Source organism: Hirundo rustica, chromosome W (assembly GCF_015227805.2).
Source record: "Hirundo rustica isolate bHirRus1 chromosome W, bHirRus1.pri.v3, whole genome shotgun sequence".
In the NCBI taxonomy this organism is placed as follows: domain Eukaryota; kingdom Metazoa; phylum Chordata; class Aves; order Passeriformes; family Hirundinidae; genus Hirundo; species Hirundo rustica.
This window is the reverse complement of record NC_053487.1, coordinates 10,737,973-10,758,948: the sequence shown is the minus strand read 5'-3', so window position 1 is coordinate 10,758,948 and position 20,976 is coordinate 10,737,973. Positions and strand designations below refer to the sequence as shown.

The 20,976-nt window shown below is 42.8% G+C and overlaps 1 protein-coding gene across 11 annotated transcripts in view; it reads right to left on the bottom strand.

The window, feature by feature from the left end:
- The window catches only part of LOC120764843 (ubiquitin-associated protein 2-like), a 256,201-nt gene that overhangs the window by 144,824 nt on the left and 90,401 nt on the right, over positions 1 to 20,976 (bottom strand). For 10 of the 11 annotated variants that reach the window (XR_005704307.2, XM_040088943.1, XM_040088936.1 and 7 more), the window contains 2 exons: positions 13,989 to 14,066; positions 13,014 to 13,124 (listed from right to left, as the gene is read on the bottom strand). Coding sequence is in view for 9 of the 11 variants with exons in the window: in XM_040088943.1 (XP_039944877.1) it covers positions 13,014 to 13,124; positions 13,989 to 14,066 (189 nt within the window). In the remaining 2 variants the exon portion in view is untranslated. Of the gene's footprint in view, positions 1 to 13,013; positions 13,125 to 13,988; positions 14,067 to 20,976 lie in introns of those variants that run through there. The other variant, XM_058423901.1, reaches the window with a different exon arrangement.

Below are 20,976 nucleotides of genomic sequence, written 5' to 3'. Positions count from 1 at the left end.
AGCAAGACAGCATGTACAGAGCTATCCTTTTCTCCAAAGGAAATGAAAAAATGCTTATAAGTATCATTGAACAATAGACAGTATGTGGCCAGGGAGAACCACTATCCAGATGTACTAGAATTCAAGCACCAAGAGACAGAATGGCAAAACAATAACTTGGGAAAACTGGAGATTTAGCTTTAATATTAAATTCCATCTTTAAAATAAATTCAGGGATCATATCAGCTCTATAGAAATTGAAAATAAAACAGCTAAAACACTAGTCAAGAATAGCACAGCAACTCATGCAATTGCACAGTTAGTCTATTGAGCTGTTAGCTGCAAAAGAAAGAAGAAATTACGTGCAAACCATTAAGATGGCAGATAGGATTATGTATACGCCCCCATCTCTATGAGCTTTTAGTCTAGGTAAGGTATTTGAGAGGTAAAATTGCACATGCAAATGAGATGGCATCAACTGCGAAGCACTACAAAAAGCCACGACCTCTGACAGGCACCTGCATTCAACAAAAAAGGATGGTTATCAATAGTTTCAGGTCCTGTCCTATCTCTTCTCAAATAACAGCAACTCAGCAGCCCTCACAAGGTAGGCAATGATCAGATAGTCCAAGATGCCTAGAATAAAGGAAACTAATTCTATTGAGAAAGCAGGTAACAGCAGTTTACGAGTACAAACTCAGTGTTTCAGTATCTCCTTTGGAGACAATAAGTACTAAAAGAATAGTTATTCTCATTTTTATTTTACATTATATAGGTGAGAAAGAAGGCTGAAATCACTTTTCAATTTCATCTCCTCTATAGAAGACTATATCGCCATAAACAAACTTAGGTAAAGCACAGACGGCACAGATTAGAAGTACAAAACTATGTGTGTGAGCAACACCACATTATTTGTGGGGCAGAAAACTGTTTCCCCCAGTAACTATCACATGGCTTTATCTGCCATAGACTGTGTAACTGTATCATGTATTAAAATACTCCTAAAACTCCAGTTATTTCACAGGAGAAAAAAACCCAACCTGCACTGACAATTGAAGAACCAAATCTATAACTTTCAGAATGTACTATTTTACTGATGGGCATGGGGCCAAAAATCTTGAACCATTGCAAGAAATACCCAAAACTGGATGAGTCTGCAAAGCTGAAGAGGAAGCAGCCTCTCCTTAGTAAGGTTGTACATGACTTAGGAAGGATCAGTAAAAGGATGACTATGAAAGCATCAGATCCATGCTTTCCCACAGTATAATTTTGAGCAAAGACTCAAAAAGCTGGGCATGTCCTTTGAGATACAGTATGATGCTACCTCTGGGCATGGGAATCCATCACAGACTATTGAAGCTGTCTCTTTTTGTAATCAATTAGCTCCCTTATAATTTCAGCTGAGGATGCCTGGGGCTACCCAAATGACAGCTGTGGGCCTGACCTTCAAAAATATGTAACAGAAGCTGTCTTGATGGCCTGGTCTTAGATGGAAAGAAGAATAATCTAAAAGGTCCCCTTTGTTCCATCTTAAAAGGTATAGGAAGTAACACATAGATATAAAATGGATCTTATGACAGCAGGAAGTTAAATGAATAGAAGTCTTGGGCAAAGAAATATGCCCTTCTCAACTCTCATCCACAAGCCTCTGTCTATCCAAAGACAGACTGACACAACCAATGCAAGTGAAGTCTTCATAAAGACTAACAGTTATGGAGCATAAAGCCTTAAATATTACAGCATTAAAAAAAAAAAAAGACAAAACTGGCAGAGTACCAAAGAAATTAAAAATAGACATTCTAGCTATCACTCCTTTTAATTCCTCAATTTGGATAGACACATCTTCTTCCAAATGAGGTAAAAAACCTTCCAGTGCATCAAAGAAGAGTGAAACTAAAAAAATAAGAGATTTGGGAAGCTGCATTCAGAACTAGCACCACCCCTGCTTCCAACCTTACATCAAATTCACAGTTAAAGTGTTCTGGAGTATAACGGCCTTCAAGTTGGAGGCCCACAAATTTGCATAAAGAATAAGTTTATTCACACTCTGATGAGAACCCCTTCTAATTAAGTCTCCTTCCTTCTTGACTCCTTCAAGTTGTCTGTATTTGTTTGAGTTGCATTTTGTCTACAGAGTGCTGTGAGTTCAGAGGAACTTGTCAAAAGAGGAATATATGGATATGCTGCTTCTAATTGATAAATGAGTTCAGAAAGTTTCTTCCATGCCATGATCACTTAATAAAATTTGCTAAGTAAGGAAGCATTTAAAATTCTCTATCAATCAGAAAACTATTTTCAACTAGAAAAGGACAAATATGAGAAGTACAAAAGAACACAAAACCAGCACATTAACACCACAGATTCATTCATGAGATGCTCTTTTCTATTCCCAGCTGGACCATTTGTTCAGTATTATATATTTCTGTCGAATCATGATTCTAAAGAGTTAAAATTTTAGCTAAGGGTTAGAAGCAATTTATATTGACCAAGATGTAAGTTAGATCAGTAAATTGTACGTTAAAGATTATTAGATGCTTAAGCTAGAGCTAATTGCTATATTATGAGTATGTTTATAGAAGAAAGTGAAGTAAGTGAACCATCGTAAGAACAGATTGAAACCAGTAAGAACAATGGCCAGCACCTGGATTTCATATTAATCAATCAATCACGAAGCAAGAGACCTTAGATTGTGCCAGAGGGTCACAGAGACCTAATGAAGACTCTCCTGACTTCATCCTTTGAGACCACTGACCCAATTTGAGACCACCGACCCAATTCAAGAGAAGAACTGTGCACGCATGAAGGACTGATAGCCTCATTTTAATACCGAACGAGGATGGGAGGTGCTGGGGTTATGCATATGTATTGTATGTAAGACCTTAGAAAAAAAATAAAGGGCAAAGAACCTTGTTTGGGGCGGTCGCACCTTTTGGAGATGACTCCCGTGCCACCCATCGGTGAATAAACATACCACTTCCTAACTTTAATTAGTTAGAGGGTCTTTGTCCATGATTATATTGGTTTTTAACGACTCAACTGGCGAGCCAGCCAGGAGAAAGTTCTGCTCATCTGAGACCAGCTCGGGTGCAGGACCCCCTCAGGGCGCCCCCAGGATATCCCTGGAAGTGTGGGCTCCACTGCCCGACCTGTTCATCCAGCAGCAGACAAGAACTCCTGACTACTAAAACTCCAGACAAAAGGGGATGTTAAGAAAAAAATTGAAACAGTTTGAACAGTGACCTGTAAGGCATATGCATGGTCAGGAAAGGCTGTTGGTAAGTCGTGGGAGACGTCCCATGCACAACTTGTGCCTCTGTAGTGTGCTTGCAAGCTGAATTAGTATCTGGCTAGTTGTATTTGGTTGCCAGCAGAGAAAGCTGTTAAGCTGTTGTACCAGGCCAGGAGGGGCTCAGGCTGTGGTTGCTGGTAGAAGGGGATTTTGCCATTTGTTGTGCTGTAGAGGGCTCAGCTGCTAGCAGTCCGGGGCAAGCAATTGTAAGGGCAAATCCTAATTTGTGGTTGCTACGCTGTGCGAATGTGTCCTGACTGTGAGAACAATTGTGAGAGACTGTGTTGAGACATGCTACTAGCACGAAGTGATTGAGGAGTTCGGACCCATGGTTCCATTTTCGGGCGACTGAAATGGCCAGGGAAAAACAAAGCGAGTGGGGTGCATGAAAACCCTTAATAAAAGCTCTGACTACTCTGCTTACTCCTAAATCTCTCCCACTGCCCAGTAGTGATAGTGGGGAAGAGGAGCCCTCTCCAAAGGGTCCTACAGCATCCCAGACTCAGAAAGAAACCAAAGAGGACATCGAAAAGGGGGGGCAGTGGCTTTTTTGTGGCTTTTTTTATTTTTTTTTGTGAGTCATTGAGTAGCAAGGGGTGGAGCTTCCTGTGCTGATACTGAGTGGCTGATTATAAGAGGTCTCTGGGGAGCACGGCGACCTGGAGCAGGCAAACAGGGGCGTGGCGAGTCACTGGGGTGTGGACAAGGCAGTTCCCGCAGCAGTTCCCACGGCAGTTCGCGCAGGCAGGGTTGCAAGTAAGGTGTCCTCTGTGTTGTTCGAAGTATTTCTGCTGCCTGGTTGCTTTTGGGGTGTCTGCTAGTAATGGTTTCTACACGGTCAAAAACTGTGGTTGGTATAAGTGTATGTGACCAAATAGAGCCCTCCAAAAAGGATGTGTCTGTACAGACCCATTCCTGCCCAGAGTGTTTGAGCTTATCGGTGGCTTTAGGGGGTGCTGTGGAGGAGGCCTGCCTACAGTGTGAACAGGTGAACGATCTCCTTTCACTGGTGGCTGAGCTTAGGGAGGAAGTTGAAAGATTAAGAAGTATCAGAGAAAGTGAAATGGAAATAGACTGGTGGAGTTCAGCCCTTCCATCTTTAAGGGAGGCCTCTGACTGTGAGTCTGAGGACTTACATGCCTCCTGCTCTCAGGTAATAGAAGGGCACCTGATAAATGAAGAGGAGTGGAAATGGGTCCCTGCTCAGGGAGATAATAACAAAAACTCCTCCCCTTCCCTCAGCCAGGTGCCACTTCAGAATAGATATGAGGTCCTGGATCTAGAGGGCCAACTAGATGATTTAGAAGAAAATTGTCTGCCCTGTGAGTCCCCCAATTATGATTCACCTGAAAGATGCATCACCACCTCTAACATCAAGAAGAAGGGTAATCGTAGTAGGTGACTCCCTTCTGAGAGGATCAGAGGGCCCCATATGTCAACCAGACCCATCCCACAGGGAGGTCTGCTGCCTCCCTGGGGCTCGGGTACAAAATATCACTGAGAGACTTCCTGTGCTGATTCAGCCCTCTGATTATTACCCACTGCTGATACTCCAGGCTGGCAGTGATGAGATTGAAAAGAGGAGTGTCAAGGCAATTAAAAGAGACTTTAGGGCACTGGGTCAGGCAATTGATAGGGCAGGAGCACAGGTAGTGTTCTGCTCAGTCCCTTTGGTGGCAGAGGAAAATGATGAAAGAAACAGGAGAACCCACATCATCAACAAGTGGCTTAAGGGTTGGTGTCATCGGCAAAATTTTGGATTCTTTGATCATGGAGAAATTTTTACAACACCTGCTCTGCTGGAACCAAATGGGATACATCTCTCTGTTAAGGGCAAAAGATTCTTAACTCATGAACTGGCAGAACTTGTTGAGAGGGCTTTAAACTAGGTTTGAAGGAGGAAGGGGATGCAGCTGGGCTGTCTGGAAGCAGGCCCAAGGGTTGCAAGGCTGAGTTAGGGGCGAAGTCAGTAGCCCAGCTGAGGTGCATGTATACCAATGCATGCAGCATGGATAACAAAAAAGAAGAGTTGGAGGCCATGGTGCAACAGCAAAGCTATGATGCTGCCATCACAGAAACATGGTGGGATGACTCACATGGCTGGAGCACTGCACTCAATGGCTACAAGCTCTTCAGAAGAGACAGGCAAGGAAGAAGAGGTGGAGGGGTGGCCCTTTATATTAAGCAGACTTTTGATACTGTAGGAATTGAAACTAAGGAAGATGGAGTTGAATGCCTGTGGGTAAGAATTAAGGGGAAAGCCAACAAGGCTGACATCCTGCTGGGAGTCTGTTATCGTCCACCCAACCAGGAAGAAGAGGTGGATAGCTTATTCTATAAGCAGCTAGGTAATGTTTCAGGATCATCAGCCCTTGTTCTTGTGGGTGACTTCAACCTACCAGACATCTGCTGGGAACTTAATACAGCAGAAAAGAGGCAGTCCAGGAAATTTTTAGAGTGTATGGAGGACAACTTTTTGTCACAGCTGGTGAGTGAACCCACCAGGGGAGGGACTGTTAGATCTGCTGTTTGCAAATAGAGATGGACTGGTGGGAAATGTGGTGGTTGGAGGTCGCTTGGGGCAGAGTGATCATGAAATAATAGAGTTCTCAATATTTGGTGAAGTCAGGAGGAGCACCAGTAAAACCCTTGCATTGGACTTCCGGAGGGCAGACTTTGACCTGTTTAGGAGACTTATTCAGAACATCCCTTGGGAAGCAGCCCTTAAAAACAAGAGTTCAGGAAAGCTGGGCATGCCTCAAAACAGAGATTTTGAGGGCACAGGAACAGACTGTCCCTGTGTGCTGAAAGGTAAGTTGACGGGGTAAACGTCCAGCCTAGATGAGCAAGGAGGTTTTGGAGGAACTTAGGAATAAAAAGAGGATGTATCAGCTTTGGAAGGGGGGGTCAGGTCTCTCAGGAAGTATTTAAGGGAGCTGCTAAAGCATGTAGGAAAAAAATTAGGGAGGCCAAAGCTCAGTTTGAACTTAGAATGGCAACTTCTGTAAAGGATAATAAAAAATGTTTCTACAAATATATTAATGCTAAAAGGAAGGGTAAAACCAACCTTTGTTCTTTACTGGACAAGGGAGAGAACTTAATATCTGCAGACGAGGAGGAGGCAGAAGTGCTTAATGCCTACTTTGCCTCAGTTTTTAGTGAGGAGACGACTTGCCTTCAAGACAACTGCCCTCCTGGGCTGGTAGATGGTGTCAGGGAGCAGAATGGTCCCCTCATTATCCAAGAGGTGGCAGTCAGAGAACTGCGGAAATGCCTGGATATACATAAATCTATGGGACCAGATGGGATCCATCCCAGGGTGATGAGAGAGCTGGCAGATGAGCTTGCTAAGCCACTCTCCATCATCTGCCATCAGTCTTGGCTCACTGGTGAGGTTCCCAACAACTGGAAGCTGGCCAATGTGACACCCATTCACAAAAAGGGTGCAAAGGAGGATCCTGGTAATTATAGACCAGTCAGCCTGACCTCAGTACCTGGCAAAATAATGGAACAGTTTATATTAAGTGCCATCACACAGAACTTACAGGATGGCCAGGGTATCAGACCCAGCCAGCATGGGTTTAGGAGGGGTAGATCATGTTTCACCAACCTGATCACCTTTTATGACCAGGTGACCCGCCTGGTGGATGCAGGGAAGGCTGTGGATGTTGTCTATTTGGACTTCAACAAAGCCTTTGACAGTGTCTCCCACAGCATACTCCTAAATAAGCTGGCAGCTCGTGGCTTGGACAAGAGCACTCTTTGCTGGGTTAGGAATTGGTTGGATGGCCGGGCCCAGAGAGTGGTGGTGAACGGTGCTGCATCCAGCTGGCGGCCAGTCACTAGTGGTGTCCCTCAGGGGTCTGTGCTGGGGCCAGTTCTGTTCAATATTTTTATTGACGACATGGATGAAGGCATGGAGTCTTTCATTAGTAAATTTGCAGATGACACTAAGCTGGGAGCGTGTGTTGGCCTGTTGGAAGGACAAAGGGCTTTGCAGAAAGACCTGGGACAGTTGGACAGAGTCCAATAGGATGAGGTTTAATAAGTCCAAGTGCTGAGTCCTGCACTTTGGCCACAATAACCCCCTGCAACATTATAGGCTGGGGACAGTGTGGCTGGACAGTGCCCAGGAGGAAAGGGACCTGGGGGTATTGGTCAACAACCGGCTGAACATGAGCCAGCAGTGTGCCCTGGTGGCCAAGAGGGCCAATGGCATCCTGGCCTGTATCAGGAATGGGGTGGCCAGCAGGAGCAGGGAGGTCATTCTTCCCCTGTACTCTGCACTGGTGAGGCCACACCTTGAGTATTGTGTCCAGTTCTGGGCCCCTCAGTTTAGGAAGGACGTTGAGATGCTTGAGCGCGTCCAGAGGAGGGCAACGAGGCTGGTGAGGGGCTTGGAGCACAAGCTGTATGAAGAACGACTGAGGGAACTGGGGTTGTTTAGCCTGGAGAAAAGGACACTCAGAGGTGACCTTATCACTCTCTTCAACTTCCTGAAGGGTGGCTGTGGTCAGCTGGGGGTTGGTCTTTTTCTTCAGGTAACAATGGACAGAACAAGAGGACACAGTCTCAAGCTATGACAAGGGAGATATAGGCTGGATATTAGGAAAAAGTTTTTCACTGAAGGAATGATAAAGTACTGGAATGGCTTGCCTGGGGAGGTGGTGGAGTCACCATCCCTAGATGTACTTTAAAAAAGACTGGATGTGGCACTTGGTGTCATGGTCTAGTTGAGGTATTAGAGATGGGCTGGACTCGATGATCTTGAAGGTCTCTTCCAACCTAAAAATTCTGTGATTCTGTGGTTGCTCATGTTAAGGAAAACTGAGGTGGACCAGAGGATCTTGCCCTAGGAGACCCTCTAGTTATAATGAAAATAAGGAACAAAGAAAAAAATGAAGTTTTTGATAGACACAGGGGTAACATATTCTGTGTTAAATAAAGCTTTAATCCCAATAACAGATTATTACATTATGGTAAAAGGGGCAACTGGCCAATCTGAAAGAGCCTATTTTTGTAGGCCATTGAAATATAAACTTGGGAAACAATGGGGAATTCACAGGTTTTTTTATATGCCCAATGCTCCATCAGCACTTTTGGGTAGGGATCTTTTGGAACTATTAGAGGCAAAAATAATATTTAAAAACTGAGAGATTATTTGGAGGTTAAGAACCAACAATATGTGGAATTGTTACGCTTGATATAGATAACTAATGAAGCTAAAGTTGAAAGTGAAGATGAGATTTACAGGAAAATAATGGATCAGGTATTTCCTGGGGTTTCAGCTTCTAACATACTAGGGAGAGCAAAGAATGCACCCCCAGTGCAAGTTAAGCTTAAAGAAGGAAAACAGACAGAGTTAGGCAATATCCCTTTAAAAGGAACAGAGAAGGGATTAGTCTAGTGATTGAAAATTTTTTGCAGAGAGGGTTATTAAAAGAATGTCAGTGTGAGTTCAATACTCCTATTCTACCTGTTAAAAAGCCTGATGTATCATATTGAATAGTACAAGATGTAAGAGCTGTTAATAGGATAACTGAGGATTTATACTCAGTGATTGCCAATCCCTACACTTTGTTAACTTGTTTAACACCTGAACTAACATGGTTTACTGGTTTATATTTAAAGGATGCTTTCTTTTGCCTTCCTCTCCTTAAAGCTAGTCAGAAAATTTTTGCATTTGAATAAAAAACTCAGCTCACATGGGCAGTGCTTCTGCAGGAGTTCAAAAAAATTTGCCCACCTTGTTTGGAGAACAGCTAGCAAAAGATCTGGAATCCTGGGAAGCTCCATCAGGAGAAGGACAGCTGTTACAGTATGTGGAGAACCTCCTGATAGCTACCAAAACTCAAGAGGCATGTGTGGAGTGGATGGCAATCCTCCTAAACTTTTTAGGCCTACAGGGTTATCATGTATCCCAGAAGAAAGCCCAGATGGTGAGGCAAACAGTTATTTATTTCGGCTACAAGGTTAGTGCTGGATAAAGAACCTTAGGACGGGATCACAAGGAAGCAATATGCCAGACCCCAAAACCCCAGACAGTAAAAGAACTGTGAATCTTTTTAGGCATGATGAGATGGTGTAGACTGTGGATTTACAATTATGGGCTGTTAGTTAAACCTCTGTATGCCTTGATCATGGAAGGGAGTGGGGATCTCTTCAATGGACAAAAGAAGCAATGTGAGCCTTCAACCAGCTAAAGAAGGCCCTTATGTCAGCTCCAGCCCTGGGACTTCCAGATATGAGTAAACCATTCTTTTTATTCTTGCGTGAAAAGCAGGGGATTGCTTTGGGAATAGCAGCATAAGACCTGGGTCTGTATCGCAGGTCAGTCCCCTACCTCTCTAAGCAGCTGCATGCAGCAGCTAAGGGATGGCTAGGGTGCCTCAGAGCCATTGCAGCAGTGTCAGCGAACATCCAAGAAACACGCAAGTTCACCCTAGTCCAGAAGATGACCGTGCTAGTGTCCCATACACTGTCTGCAGTCCTAGAAGTGAAAGGGGGACATTGGGTCTCCCCACAGAGATTCCTGAAGTACCAAGCCATACTGGTACAACGAGATGATGTTGAGATTGTAGTAACTAATATTGTGAACTCAGCTTCCTTCCTCAGTGGTAGTATGGGAGAACCAGTGATCCATGATGGCCTGGAGACCATTGAAACCACCTACTCCAGTCGCCCAGATCTGAAGGACAGCCCTCTCGAGGACACTGAGACCTGGTTTACTGATGGAAGCAGCTATGTCATCAGCAGAAAAAGACATGCTGGTGTCCTAGGGTAACTTTATGATGTTTGTATCCCCAATCATCTGTTCTGTTTGTGCTGTATATTGAGTCCTGTGCCTTTAAGACTGGTTCTAAGAGCAAGGAGAAGCGTGGAGTTTGTTTTGAGAAAACTACCTGACTCCTCCACATTCTTCTGCGGACGTGGTGTTCAGCAGAGGCTTGGAGAGACTGCAGGACAGAGATCTTTTTTTGCTTTTAGTTAGTTTCAGCTAGCTAAGGCAGAGAAGTTCCCTGGACTGTTTTTTTCCTTTTTCTTGGAACTGTTTAAACCTGCTCTGGACTGAAAACCCAGGGGAGCACTGGGGGCTGCACCTGCGGCCCACCGCGGCCTGGATCTCGGCATTTTCCAGCAGTGCCGGAGGGACTGGGACTGAGGAGAGACTGAGAGAGAGAGAGCCGAGCTACACCCACGGCAAGGACTTTCTCAATTTGCCATCTCACTTCAGAAGGAGAAGTTTTATTGTTTCATATTATTCATTCTTTATACTTGTATGCACTTTATTTGTTTAGTAAAATAGTTTTTTCCACTTTTCTCCAAAGAAGTTTTTTTTCGGACTGGTTAGAGGGAGGGGCCACTTGGGTTTGCTTCCCAGAGGGATCCTATACAGGGGTTTTCCCCCAAATTTGTCTCCAAACCAAGACAGCTGGGTATGTGGTTACCACAAGCAGAGAGGTAATAGAATCTGGACCATTACCAACCAACACCTCAGCACAGAAGGCTGAAAAAATTACCTTAACTTGGGCTTTACAGCTGGCAAAAAGAAAGAAAATTAATATCTACACAGACTCGAGGTATGCATTTAGGGTAGTTCATGCACATGGAGCCATCTGGAAAGAAAGATGACTGTTGAATTCACAAGGAAAAAGTATTAAACATGCACAAGAGATAATAAAACTGGTGAGGCAGTCCAGCTACCTGAAAAGGTAGCCATCATGCATATCAAGGTACATCAAAAAGTGAGCTCTGAATTGGAGGAAGGAAACAAGCTGGTGGACGGAAAGGCAAAAGGAGCAGCTAAAGGTGAGGTAATTGTTGAAACTGTTGAGGCAGCCTCAATTCCAGATGGGTGAATTTCCATTGAAGGTAAGCCAAGGTACAGTAAAAAGGACAAGAGGCTTATTAAGAAAGAAAATGGAAGTGATAATCAAGGGGTGGGCTATTACAGATGAAGGGAAAGGAAGGCTTGTGATCCCCTCTTACATGCTATGGTCATTAGTGAAAGAGGAACATGAGAAAACACATTGGGGAATAGATGCTCTATACAATTATTTGAAAGATAGCTAGAAACTTGTACAGTAATTCAGGTGACTTGCCAATGTAGCCTTTGCCTCCAAACTAATCCCAAAAATATTCCTAAACCAAAGCTTAGGCAAATTGGGAAAGGATACGGACCTAGGCAGCAATGGCAAATTCATTTTTCAGAATTACCCAAGAAAGGAGGGTACGGATACCTATTGGTGTTAACAGATACCTTTTCAGGGTGGCCACCAGCTTTCCCTACCAGAACTGCCAAAGTGCAAGAGGTAACGAAAGCATTGTTACAAGAAATAATACCACGCTTTGGAGTCCCAGCCACAATGTCTTCAGATAGGGGGCCATATTTTATTTTAAAAATTGTGTAGCAAATTAGCCGCCATTTAGGCATAGACTGGGAACTTCATACTCCATATCTATCATCCTCAGTCAAGTGGCCAAGTAGAGTAAATGAATCATTTGATTAAGCAGCAAATTATAATATTGGGACAAGAAGCAAAGTTACCTTGGCCTCAGGCTCTTCCATTAGCATTATTATGAATTCGGACTAAGCCAAGAATAAAAGAAAAGCTAAGCCTCTTTGAAATATTGTATGGAAGGCCATACGGAATTCAAAAGGGGACAACACCCACTCAAGTAGGGGAAGAAACCCTACAGAGATATATGATGGCCCTAAACAAACAATTTAGAGAAATAGGGAAATGTGACTGGGGCTCGAACCGTGAATAAACACACCACTTTCTAACTTTAATTAGTTAGAGGGTCTTTGTCCGTGATTATATTGGTTTTTAATGATTCACTGTGTTTTAGATGACCTCAACTCTGATAAAGGGAAAGGTGATCGGAAAGAAAGTCTTCTCAGTCAGAACAGTATGTGTTCTAGATTTAGAGTGAGTGGGGGTGGGTTTCCTCATTAACAATAAGACAGACCACACATCCTAACAAATCACAGGAAATACTGAATGTTCAGCATTAAGAAAGGAAGTCCATGTTTCTTTCCCAATTTAGATGAGATGGAATCTAGTTTACTGTCTTGGACAAACTGTAACAAGTCCCTCCAGCAAAAGTTTGAGCTGCAGCAAGACATTTTATTGGTATCTCTTGGAATAGAAAACTGCTCTGTGCAACATTCTAAGCAACATTATTTGTTGTTATATACATATTGTTTAGTCTCCTCTTTCTGGTTCTCAATGAATTTATGCAAATGAACAACAGTGAAAGGATACTTGCATCCTCTTTTGCCATTAGTAGTGCTGTCAATGCAACTTTCAGATGTAGAAACCTCCTTCAAATTCAATACTGACAATACAAACCTACATAAGGTGCACAGCTTAAAATATCTACCTGCACTTTAGGTTTATAAAGATTTTCCCTTGAGGCAAACACTTAGACTCAGGTCTCATGGGGTGGAGGTGCTACAAACATTGGAGCAAAAAACAGGCCTGTGTCTGACAGAGCAATGATTTCTGCTGCAGTTAAAATTATTGTATGTAAATGAAAACCAAAAGATTCTGCAAGAAAGCAGCTAAATACCCACAACATTTTCAAGGTTCAGCATGCAGCAGAAAAGCTGTCCTGGTCTCCATTTCCTTCAAATGAATTTGGAGGCATGGAAATTGAAAGCTTCCAAAATGTGACTTTCCCAATCACTTCTAAGAAGTGCAAACAAAAAGAATAGCTTAATAGGAAAGTAAAACCTTACCGTGTCTGAACTTCCTTCCAGCAATATGTTAATTGCTCTGTTCATGTCCCCATTACAATCATGTAGTGCCACTATGCACTCATCCTGGTTTTTCCCCGTCACTTCCATAAGCTGGCAGTAAGAGTCAGACATGTTAAAATATTCATATTATCTTTGTAAGAAAATAAGAATTAGTATCACCACAGATTCAGAAATGCACATAGCTGCTGTGTCAGAGCAAACTAAAATCCTAAATAAAGGTAAACACAAATTAAATGGTAATCAAGAAAGCACTCTCACTTTTTTTTTTTTTTTTCCCTTTAACTTTATGCTTGGAGATTTCCTATGCAGAACTTAATTCTTATCCTTCCCACCAGCACAGCTACAGGCATTACTGATGAGGGTACTTTGGCTTCAGGATGTACAAAACTTCACTTCTGGCACATCACCAAAACAAGTTTATAACAACAAAAAGCACTTAATACTTCAGAGGAGGTTTTACAAAGAAAAAGTCAATAAAGCTGCATACATAGCTCTGGGACGTCAAATTATTTTTTAAAATAATACCTCAATTTACCTTTAAGCTATGATGCTATGATTTTTACTTTTCCTGAAAAACAACCAATATATTGGCAAACTCAGTTTACACAGGTGACATTTTTCCCATATGTGTGTACACGTGAACATTCTGAATGCACTCTTTATTCTGACAATTATTCAATTGGGACCATACTAAAGAGATATAGTCTGGAAGAGATCAGCACAGATGAGTTTTGGCTTAAAGGCCAAAGGAAAATACACCAGTGTAACCATACAGTCTATATTACCACATAATTTCTTGAAAACAGACTTAACAGGGCAATAAGAGCACCTTTTTCTAGTTAAACTTCTATCCTTGTGAAAAAGGTTTAATCTAAACTAGAAACGTGCTCTAGCTCCAAAACACAAGCCAGTATTGTTGCAGGGCATAAAAACTCTGTATCATAAGAAACATACTTGTTTCACTTTATCCTCAAAATCAGTGTCATTCTTATCGTAGATCATCTGAGCAAGGCGAATCTGTTCTGCTGTTGCCTGAAAAACAAACATCCAATAAAGTACACAAAATTTAACTATATATTTTTTTAAGTATCTCCTAGTTATCACAATCACAGAATACACAGAGTTGGAAGGGACCCACAAGGATCATTGAAGTCCAACTCCTGGCCCTGCACAGAACACTCCAACATTCCCACCCTGTGCCTGAGAGCATTGTCCTAACCCTCCTGGAGCTCTGGCAGCCTTGAGCCATGACCATTCCCTGGGAAATCAGTTCAGTGCTCAACCACCCTCTGGGGGAACAACCTTTTCCTGATATCCAGCCTAGCCCTCCCCTGACACATCAGGCCATTCCCTCAGAACCTGTCACAGGTCACTAGAGTGTCACTTTATTTTTTTTCTCTCAAAAAGAATATACACAACAAGCACAGTGGTACTACAGGGAAGGGATTAACATCTCCTCTATGCCCATTTTATAGTTAAAAAGTTAGCTAGAACAGACGCAATTGCAACATATTCTAATGTGTTTGAATCACAATTAAAGCTCACCACATAGACAAGACAACCATATAATAGAATTTACCGCAGAAGCTAGAAGCTTACACTTTGGTATTACTTTTATTTAGTATTTACCACTTCAGAGATAGTTTTATCATAACAAACTGACAATGGTATTTCTAAATTAACCACATCTCTGATAATCTCTGTTCACATCACCTTCCACACCTCTCCCAAAAACCACTTTGTCACAGTTCAGACAGACACAACACAACACTCCAAGGTTCATGCGGCAATAACAAAACTTCATTGTTCATCAGTTGCTTTTATATGGTTGACCCCAATTAGCTAGAATCTTGGTGCCACCCAGTTCACTGACCAATAGTTGCCTGCATGCATGCTTCTCAGGGATTGGCTGGTATCTGTTCTCCGCAGCCAAGTCCCTCCGCCTCTCAGTACCCTCTCTCCTAAAGATGTTTCCTTTCCTTCACAGGTATAGGCTGATCGAGTTAAGGTCAGGGTTACTTGTGCCTGTGAGGCTTTCAGGCCAGCTGTTAGCTGTCACACCACCTGACTGTAGTTTTATGAGCACTTAGAGACTGAGTCATGCCTCAAGATTCTGCTTGTGAAAAGCTGCACTTCCTTTTTTAAGTAACTGAATACTAGTCTCTGAAAACTGCTAAAGAATCGTTCTCTTGACAAAATATTTGGTGTTTTTGTAACATTTCTGGACAACAAATCTATGCTGGCAACTTCTCCAAAAGCTGAAAGACTAAAATGGATGGATGCAGTAAAGAGCCATAAACCCAAATAGGCTATGGCTACCCTAAAGAGAAAACTACTCAAAAACATTAACAACACATCATACAGGCCACTCTTCATAATGCAGCATCTGAAGCTTACTTGAACTGTACTCCCATGAAAATACCAAAGATAACTGTATGCTACATGAACTTGGACCTCATTTGATCTCTGCTCAAACAGAAGAGGCTACTATATTATGCTAGAAAAGCCTGATACTGAAGGGAGCCAGGACCCAAAATGCAAGTTGATGTACTGCAGAAGACTTCATTATTTAGAAGGGGACCACATCATCCCCCAAAATTCTTGGCAGAAAGGATTCATCCTAGGCAGTCTCACTTCACAGGATACGCACATGAAATTCTGTACCTTATGAGTTCAGACTTAATCAGTCTCAAACTGCTTCACTTTTGGAATTTACCACAAATACAAGTTTTAGAGGAGATTATCAAGTGTAAATCCTGAGTCTAAAAAATTACTTCACTAAAACCAACAGCTGCGTATTGGCTGAGAAGTTACTGCAGCTGTCCCAGTTCCTTGAGGGAAGTAATATTTGCTTTGCTCAGTCAGTGTTCCAAGACAATTAGCATTTGTTACTGCCCTACGAGACCTAGATGACCCAAAAAAACCTCATGTATTTCATATCTTCTCCATGCCAACCTGCCCATTATTAGTCTCTTTAAGACCTGACAACCCAGAAAGTGGAACTTGTGTGTTTTACCCCAGTTCAGGGAAAGGAGGGGCACTGGGTCCTTTTAAAAACAGGGAATCCACAATAATGAGCTCTGTTGTTCTCTCTGGGCTCCCGAGGGGGTTGCCTTGGGCAGGTCTCCTAGTCACAACCCAGAAAGCTGCATTTTGCAATCCAAAGCTACTTCAGAGCAGATTTTGAAACACCTTTGCCACAGCTGCCTGCTGTTATGTTGAGGAGGGGATGAGTTTTTCAGCTACTACTCCAGTTCTAGCCACCTGCCATTTGCCAAAGAGGAGTTAGACCCATTCTCCACAAGTTTTCCAGCTGCTGCTCCAGTTCTAGCTATGCCAAGGAGGGAAGTTTCTTCCAGCGTTTCAGAAGCATTGAAGCCTTTTGGACAAAAATAGGATTTTTTCCGGGTTTTGCTTTGTCCCTGTCCCCTGTTGTTGTTTGAGGGAGAAGAGAGTTGTGGAACTGCAGAGACTCAGTTGCTGTGTTGATTTTCCTTTGTTCTCTCTCTGACAGTGGTCCAGAGAAGGGGGCTTCTCCACCATCTTGTTTTCTTTGTTCCCAGGGGGATGAGGTGACTCAGTACCTTTATATCTAGTGGTTATTGCTGCTTTTTCTTTTAAGTAAACTTATTTTTTTCTCTTATATCTTCTCACATTCATTTCTCCTTACTGGTAAAAGGGAAGTGATTAAAACTATGAGAAGGTAACTCCCTGTGGAGTCTCCACCCCATATAGTTGTCTTAAACTAAGACAGTAACTGAGTTAAGTACTCTGCACTACTTCACATTTTCAAAGTGCCATGCTGACAGCTTCATATGCCAGTCACAAGAGGAGAGCCTGCTCTGGAATTCCCTGTGCCAGCCCTAGTGCCACCCTCCACAAAAGCTTCCTGGGTCAGTGTGGTGCTCTGTGTGAAGGAGCTTGCTCTTGGTATCTATTGAGAGCTCAGCAGAGAGCAAAAATAAAAGATCTGCTGGTTTCAGAAATTAAGTCCTGATGATCCATCTTCTTCCTCTGACTTCAGCCTCCTCATTCCCACAGCAACTTTTTAGCTAGTGAAGAGATTTCCTTTAAAGATAACCAGAATACATTCAGTGTAATTTCTATAGAGACATGATGGGATATTTGACCAGAAACAGGAAATCATTGAGATTCAGTTCTTCTGTAAACCAACTTTTTTCAAGTCCATGTTAGAAGACAAAAATATACAAACTTTATAACACTATCAAATGAGTAATAATATCTTTAGTTTTCCTATGTAAAGAGAAACTTAGAAACACAAGCAGGTACAATATCACTAACATTTATGCCAGTGGATTGCACACAGATAGAATTGAAGATTCAGAAGAAAAAAAAAAAACAAGACCCCACAAGATATGTTTACTACACAAATACCAAATCAGTGTCACAAAAAGTTTTGGGTTTTTTTCCCCAGTGAGTGTTTCTTCATTTTAAGGTACTATTGTTACAAGTGACATTGTAGTATCCTATAAAACAGTATAATTAAATTTTAATTGCAACTAAGAACATGGTAGCATCTTAAGACAGGTAGAACTTTACTCAACCTTACAAGATACATTATCTTTGCAGCATAACAGTGAAGGAAATTTTTAACAACTTTGAACTACCAGAAAACAGAAGTATGCAAAACACAGTGACAGTAATAGGCCCAGAACTTAAAATAAAATAGCATATTTATTATCCAGAAATAATAAGAAAGAACTGTGATGTAATTTCTTAAATAACTTAAATGATGTTCAATGTGACAATGACAATGAAATCTCCATTTGAGAAAGCAACATTATTCTACATCCAAAAAATGAATCAGTGGTAATTGAACAGTATCATCCCATGTTTTTGTTGATCTGTAAAGCATAAGGAGGAAGGTTCATCTGATCTAAACAATAAAAATATATGGTACACTAAAACATATCTGCTGTATATTAAATAATCATCTTTTCCACTGAAATGACCAAACCAATATCTATTATGCAAGAGGTAGAATAAGTGGAAAAAATGCAGAAAAAGGTCTAAGACAATGCTTAAAATCAATGAATCACATCAGTTGCAAATATACCCTAGTGATAGTCAGTGCAACCTCCCATTGAGAGCATATCCCATCAGAGTAGTTGCTTGAGGCCAGATAGAGATCCCGCAACCTCTCTAATCCATGACAGTGTTTGTGGTAAACAATTATTGTTTTCCTTTTAACAGCTGGAATTTCCAGTGTTCCAACTTGTGCCATTGTATCTGAAGCTGGCTTCACCTTTTCTATACCCTTTCATGAGGTATCTGAATAGAAGACAAGCTGTCCTTGCCTTCTTAGGGATGAACAAATCCAGTTCCCTCAGTCACTACTCATTCATCCTGTGCTCCAGCCTCTCAACCATCTTCACATCTCCTCACTGGACTTGCTCCCATTTGCCAATGTCTGCCTTGCGTTAGGGAACTTAAAACTGGGCAGAGTACTCCACTGCTGTCTTGCAAACATCAAAAAAGGGGAACCCATCACTTCTGTCAACCTGATCATAATACTCCTGCACACTTACTTGTTATAAAGCAAAAACAAATTCAACTTAATTTGTTGAAAGTCACTTTCTAAACACACACATTACCATGAATCACCACTATGCAAAGCACTGTAACACAAGGAGATAAGGGCTTAAGGTCACATAATTAATACTGTACAGAGCAGAAGAGCCCCTCCATGTTAAAGATCAGTCTAGGAAATATGTCCTGGTTTGGGACAAATTTGGGAGAAAACCCCTGTATAGGATCCCTCTAAGGAAGCAAGCCCAAGTGGCCCCTCCCTCCAACCGGTCCGGAAAAAAAAAAACCAAAACCCTCTTTGGAGAAAAGTGGAAAAAACTATTTTACTAAACAAATGAAGTGCATACAAGTATAAAGAATGAATAGTATGAAACAATAAAACCTCTCCTTCTGAAGTGAGATGGCAAATTGAGAAAGTCCTTGCCGTGGGTGTAGCTCGGCTCTCTCTCTCAGCGTCTCCTCAGTCCCAGTCCCTCCGGCGCTGCTGGAAAATGCCGAGGTCCAGGCCCCGGTGGGCCGCAGGTGCAGCCCCCAGTGCTCCCCTGGGTTTTCAGTCCAGAGCAGGTTTAAACAGTTCCAAGAAAAAGGAAAAAAAAACAGTCCAGGGAAATTCTCTGCCCTAGCTAGCTGAAACTAACTAAAAGCAAAAAAAAAATCTCTGTCCTGCAGTCTCTCCAAGCCTCCGCCGAACACGCCATCCGCAGAAGAATGTGGAGGAGTCAGGCAGTTTTCTCAAAACAAACTCTGCGCTTCTCCTTGCTCTTAGAACCAGTCTTAAAGGCACAGGACTCAATATACAGCACAAACAGAACAGACGATTGGGGATACAGGCATCATAAAGTTACCCTAGGACATTCCACCCCTTGTATCCCCATATCGTCAATTTACTAAAACTAATATATATTCCAGCTCTACACACACATACATCTATATAAAAACAATGTGCAATACACAGCTACATACAGTGGCAGTACCATTCAGCACACAGTGATAATTACACACGGTTTTCACCCAACAATCAAATCTCCCTAAGGTACACATCGTGTGGTTCCATCTTTCTGCATTACCCACCACGTGCAGCCTGGTCCCTGAGCAAAGACAATCCCACGGATGGGATCCTCTGTACTTGAAGCAGAATTGATCCAAACTGTCTTCCCTAACAAACCTCTTACATGTACTACTGGGACTTTCTCTCCCTTGTGTTGCCAATCTAAGTCTATCTTTGACACCTCTATCTTTGCAGCCTGATCTACCTGCTCGTTGTTTCGGTGCTCCTCATTAGCCCGACTCTTGGGGACATGGGCATCTACATGACGGACTTTGACAGGTAGCTTCTCTACCCGAGTGGCAATGTCCTTCCACTCATCTGCAGCCCAAATTGGCTTTCCCCTACGCTGCCAGTTGGCCTTTTTCCACTTCTCCAGCCATCCCCACAGAGCATTGGCTACCATCCACGAATCAGTGTAGAGGTAGAGCTTTGGCCATTTCTCTCTTTCAGCAATGTCCAGGGCCAGTTGAACAGCTTTGAGCTCAGCGAGTTGGCTTGACCCACCTTCTCCTTCAGTGGCTTGTGCAACCTGTCTTGTGGGACTCCATACAGCTGCTTTCCACTTTCGTTTCATCCCAATGATGCGGCAGGAACCGTCAGTGAAAAGAGCATAGCGTGTTTCTTCTGCTGGCAGTTGGTTGTATGGTGGAGCTTCTTCAGCACGTGTCACTTGTTCCTGCTCCTCTTCATCCATGAGACCAAAGTTTTCACCTTCTGGCCAGTTTGTAATTATCTCCAAAATCCCAGGGCGATTTGGGTTTCCAATGCGGGCGCGCTGAGTGATGAGGGCAATCCATTTGCTCCATGTGGCATTGGTGGCATGGTGGGTAGAGGGAACTTCTGCTTTGAACATCCATCCCAGCACTGGTAGTCGAGGTGCCAGCAGGAGTTGTGTTTCAGTCCCTACTACTTCTGAGGCAGCTTGAACTCCTTCATAGGCAGCCAAGATTTCCTTCTCTGTGGGAGTGTAGTTGGTTTCAGACCCTCGGTAGCTTCGACTCCAGAATCCCAGTGGTCGGCCCCGAGTCTCCCCAGGCACCTTCTGCCAAAGGCTCCAGGACAGGCCATTGTTCCCGGCTGCTGAGTAGAGCACGTTCTTCACCGCTGGTCCCGTCCTCACTGGGCCAAGGGCCACTGCATGAGTGATCTCCTGCTTGATCTGGGCAAAGGCTTGTTGCTGTTCAGGGCCCCAGTAGAAATCATTCTTCTTGCGGGTGACCAGGTAGAGAGGGCTCACAATCTGGCTGTACTCAGGAATGTGCATCCTCCAGAAACCTATGGCGCCTAGGAAAGCTTGTGTTTCCTTTTTGTTAGTTGGTGGGCACATTGCTGTGATCTTGTTGA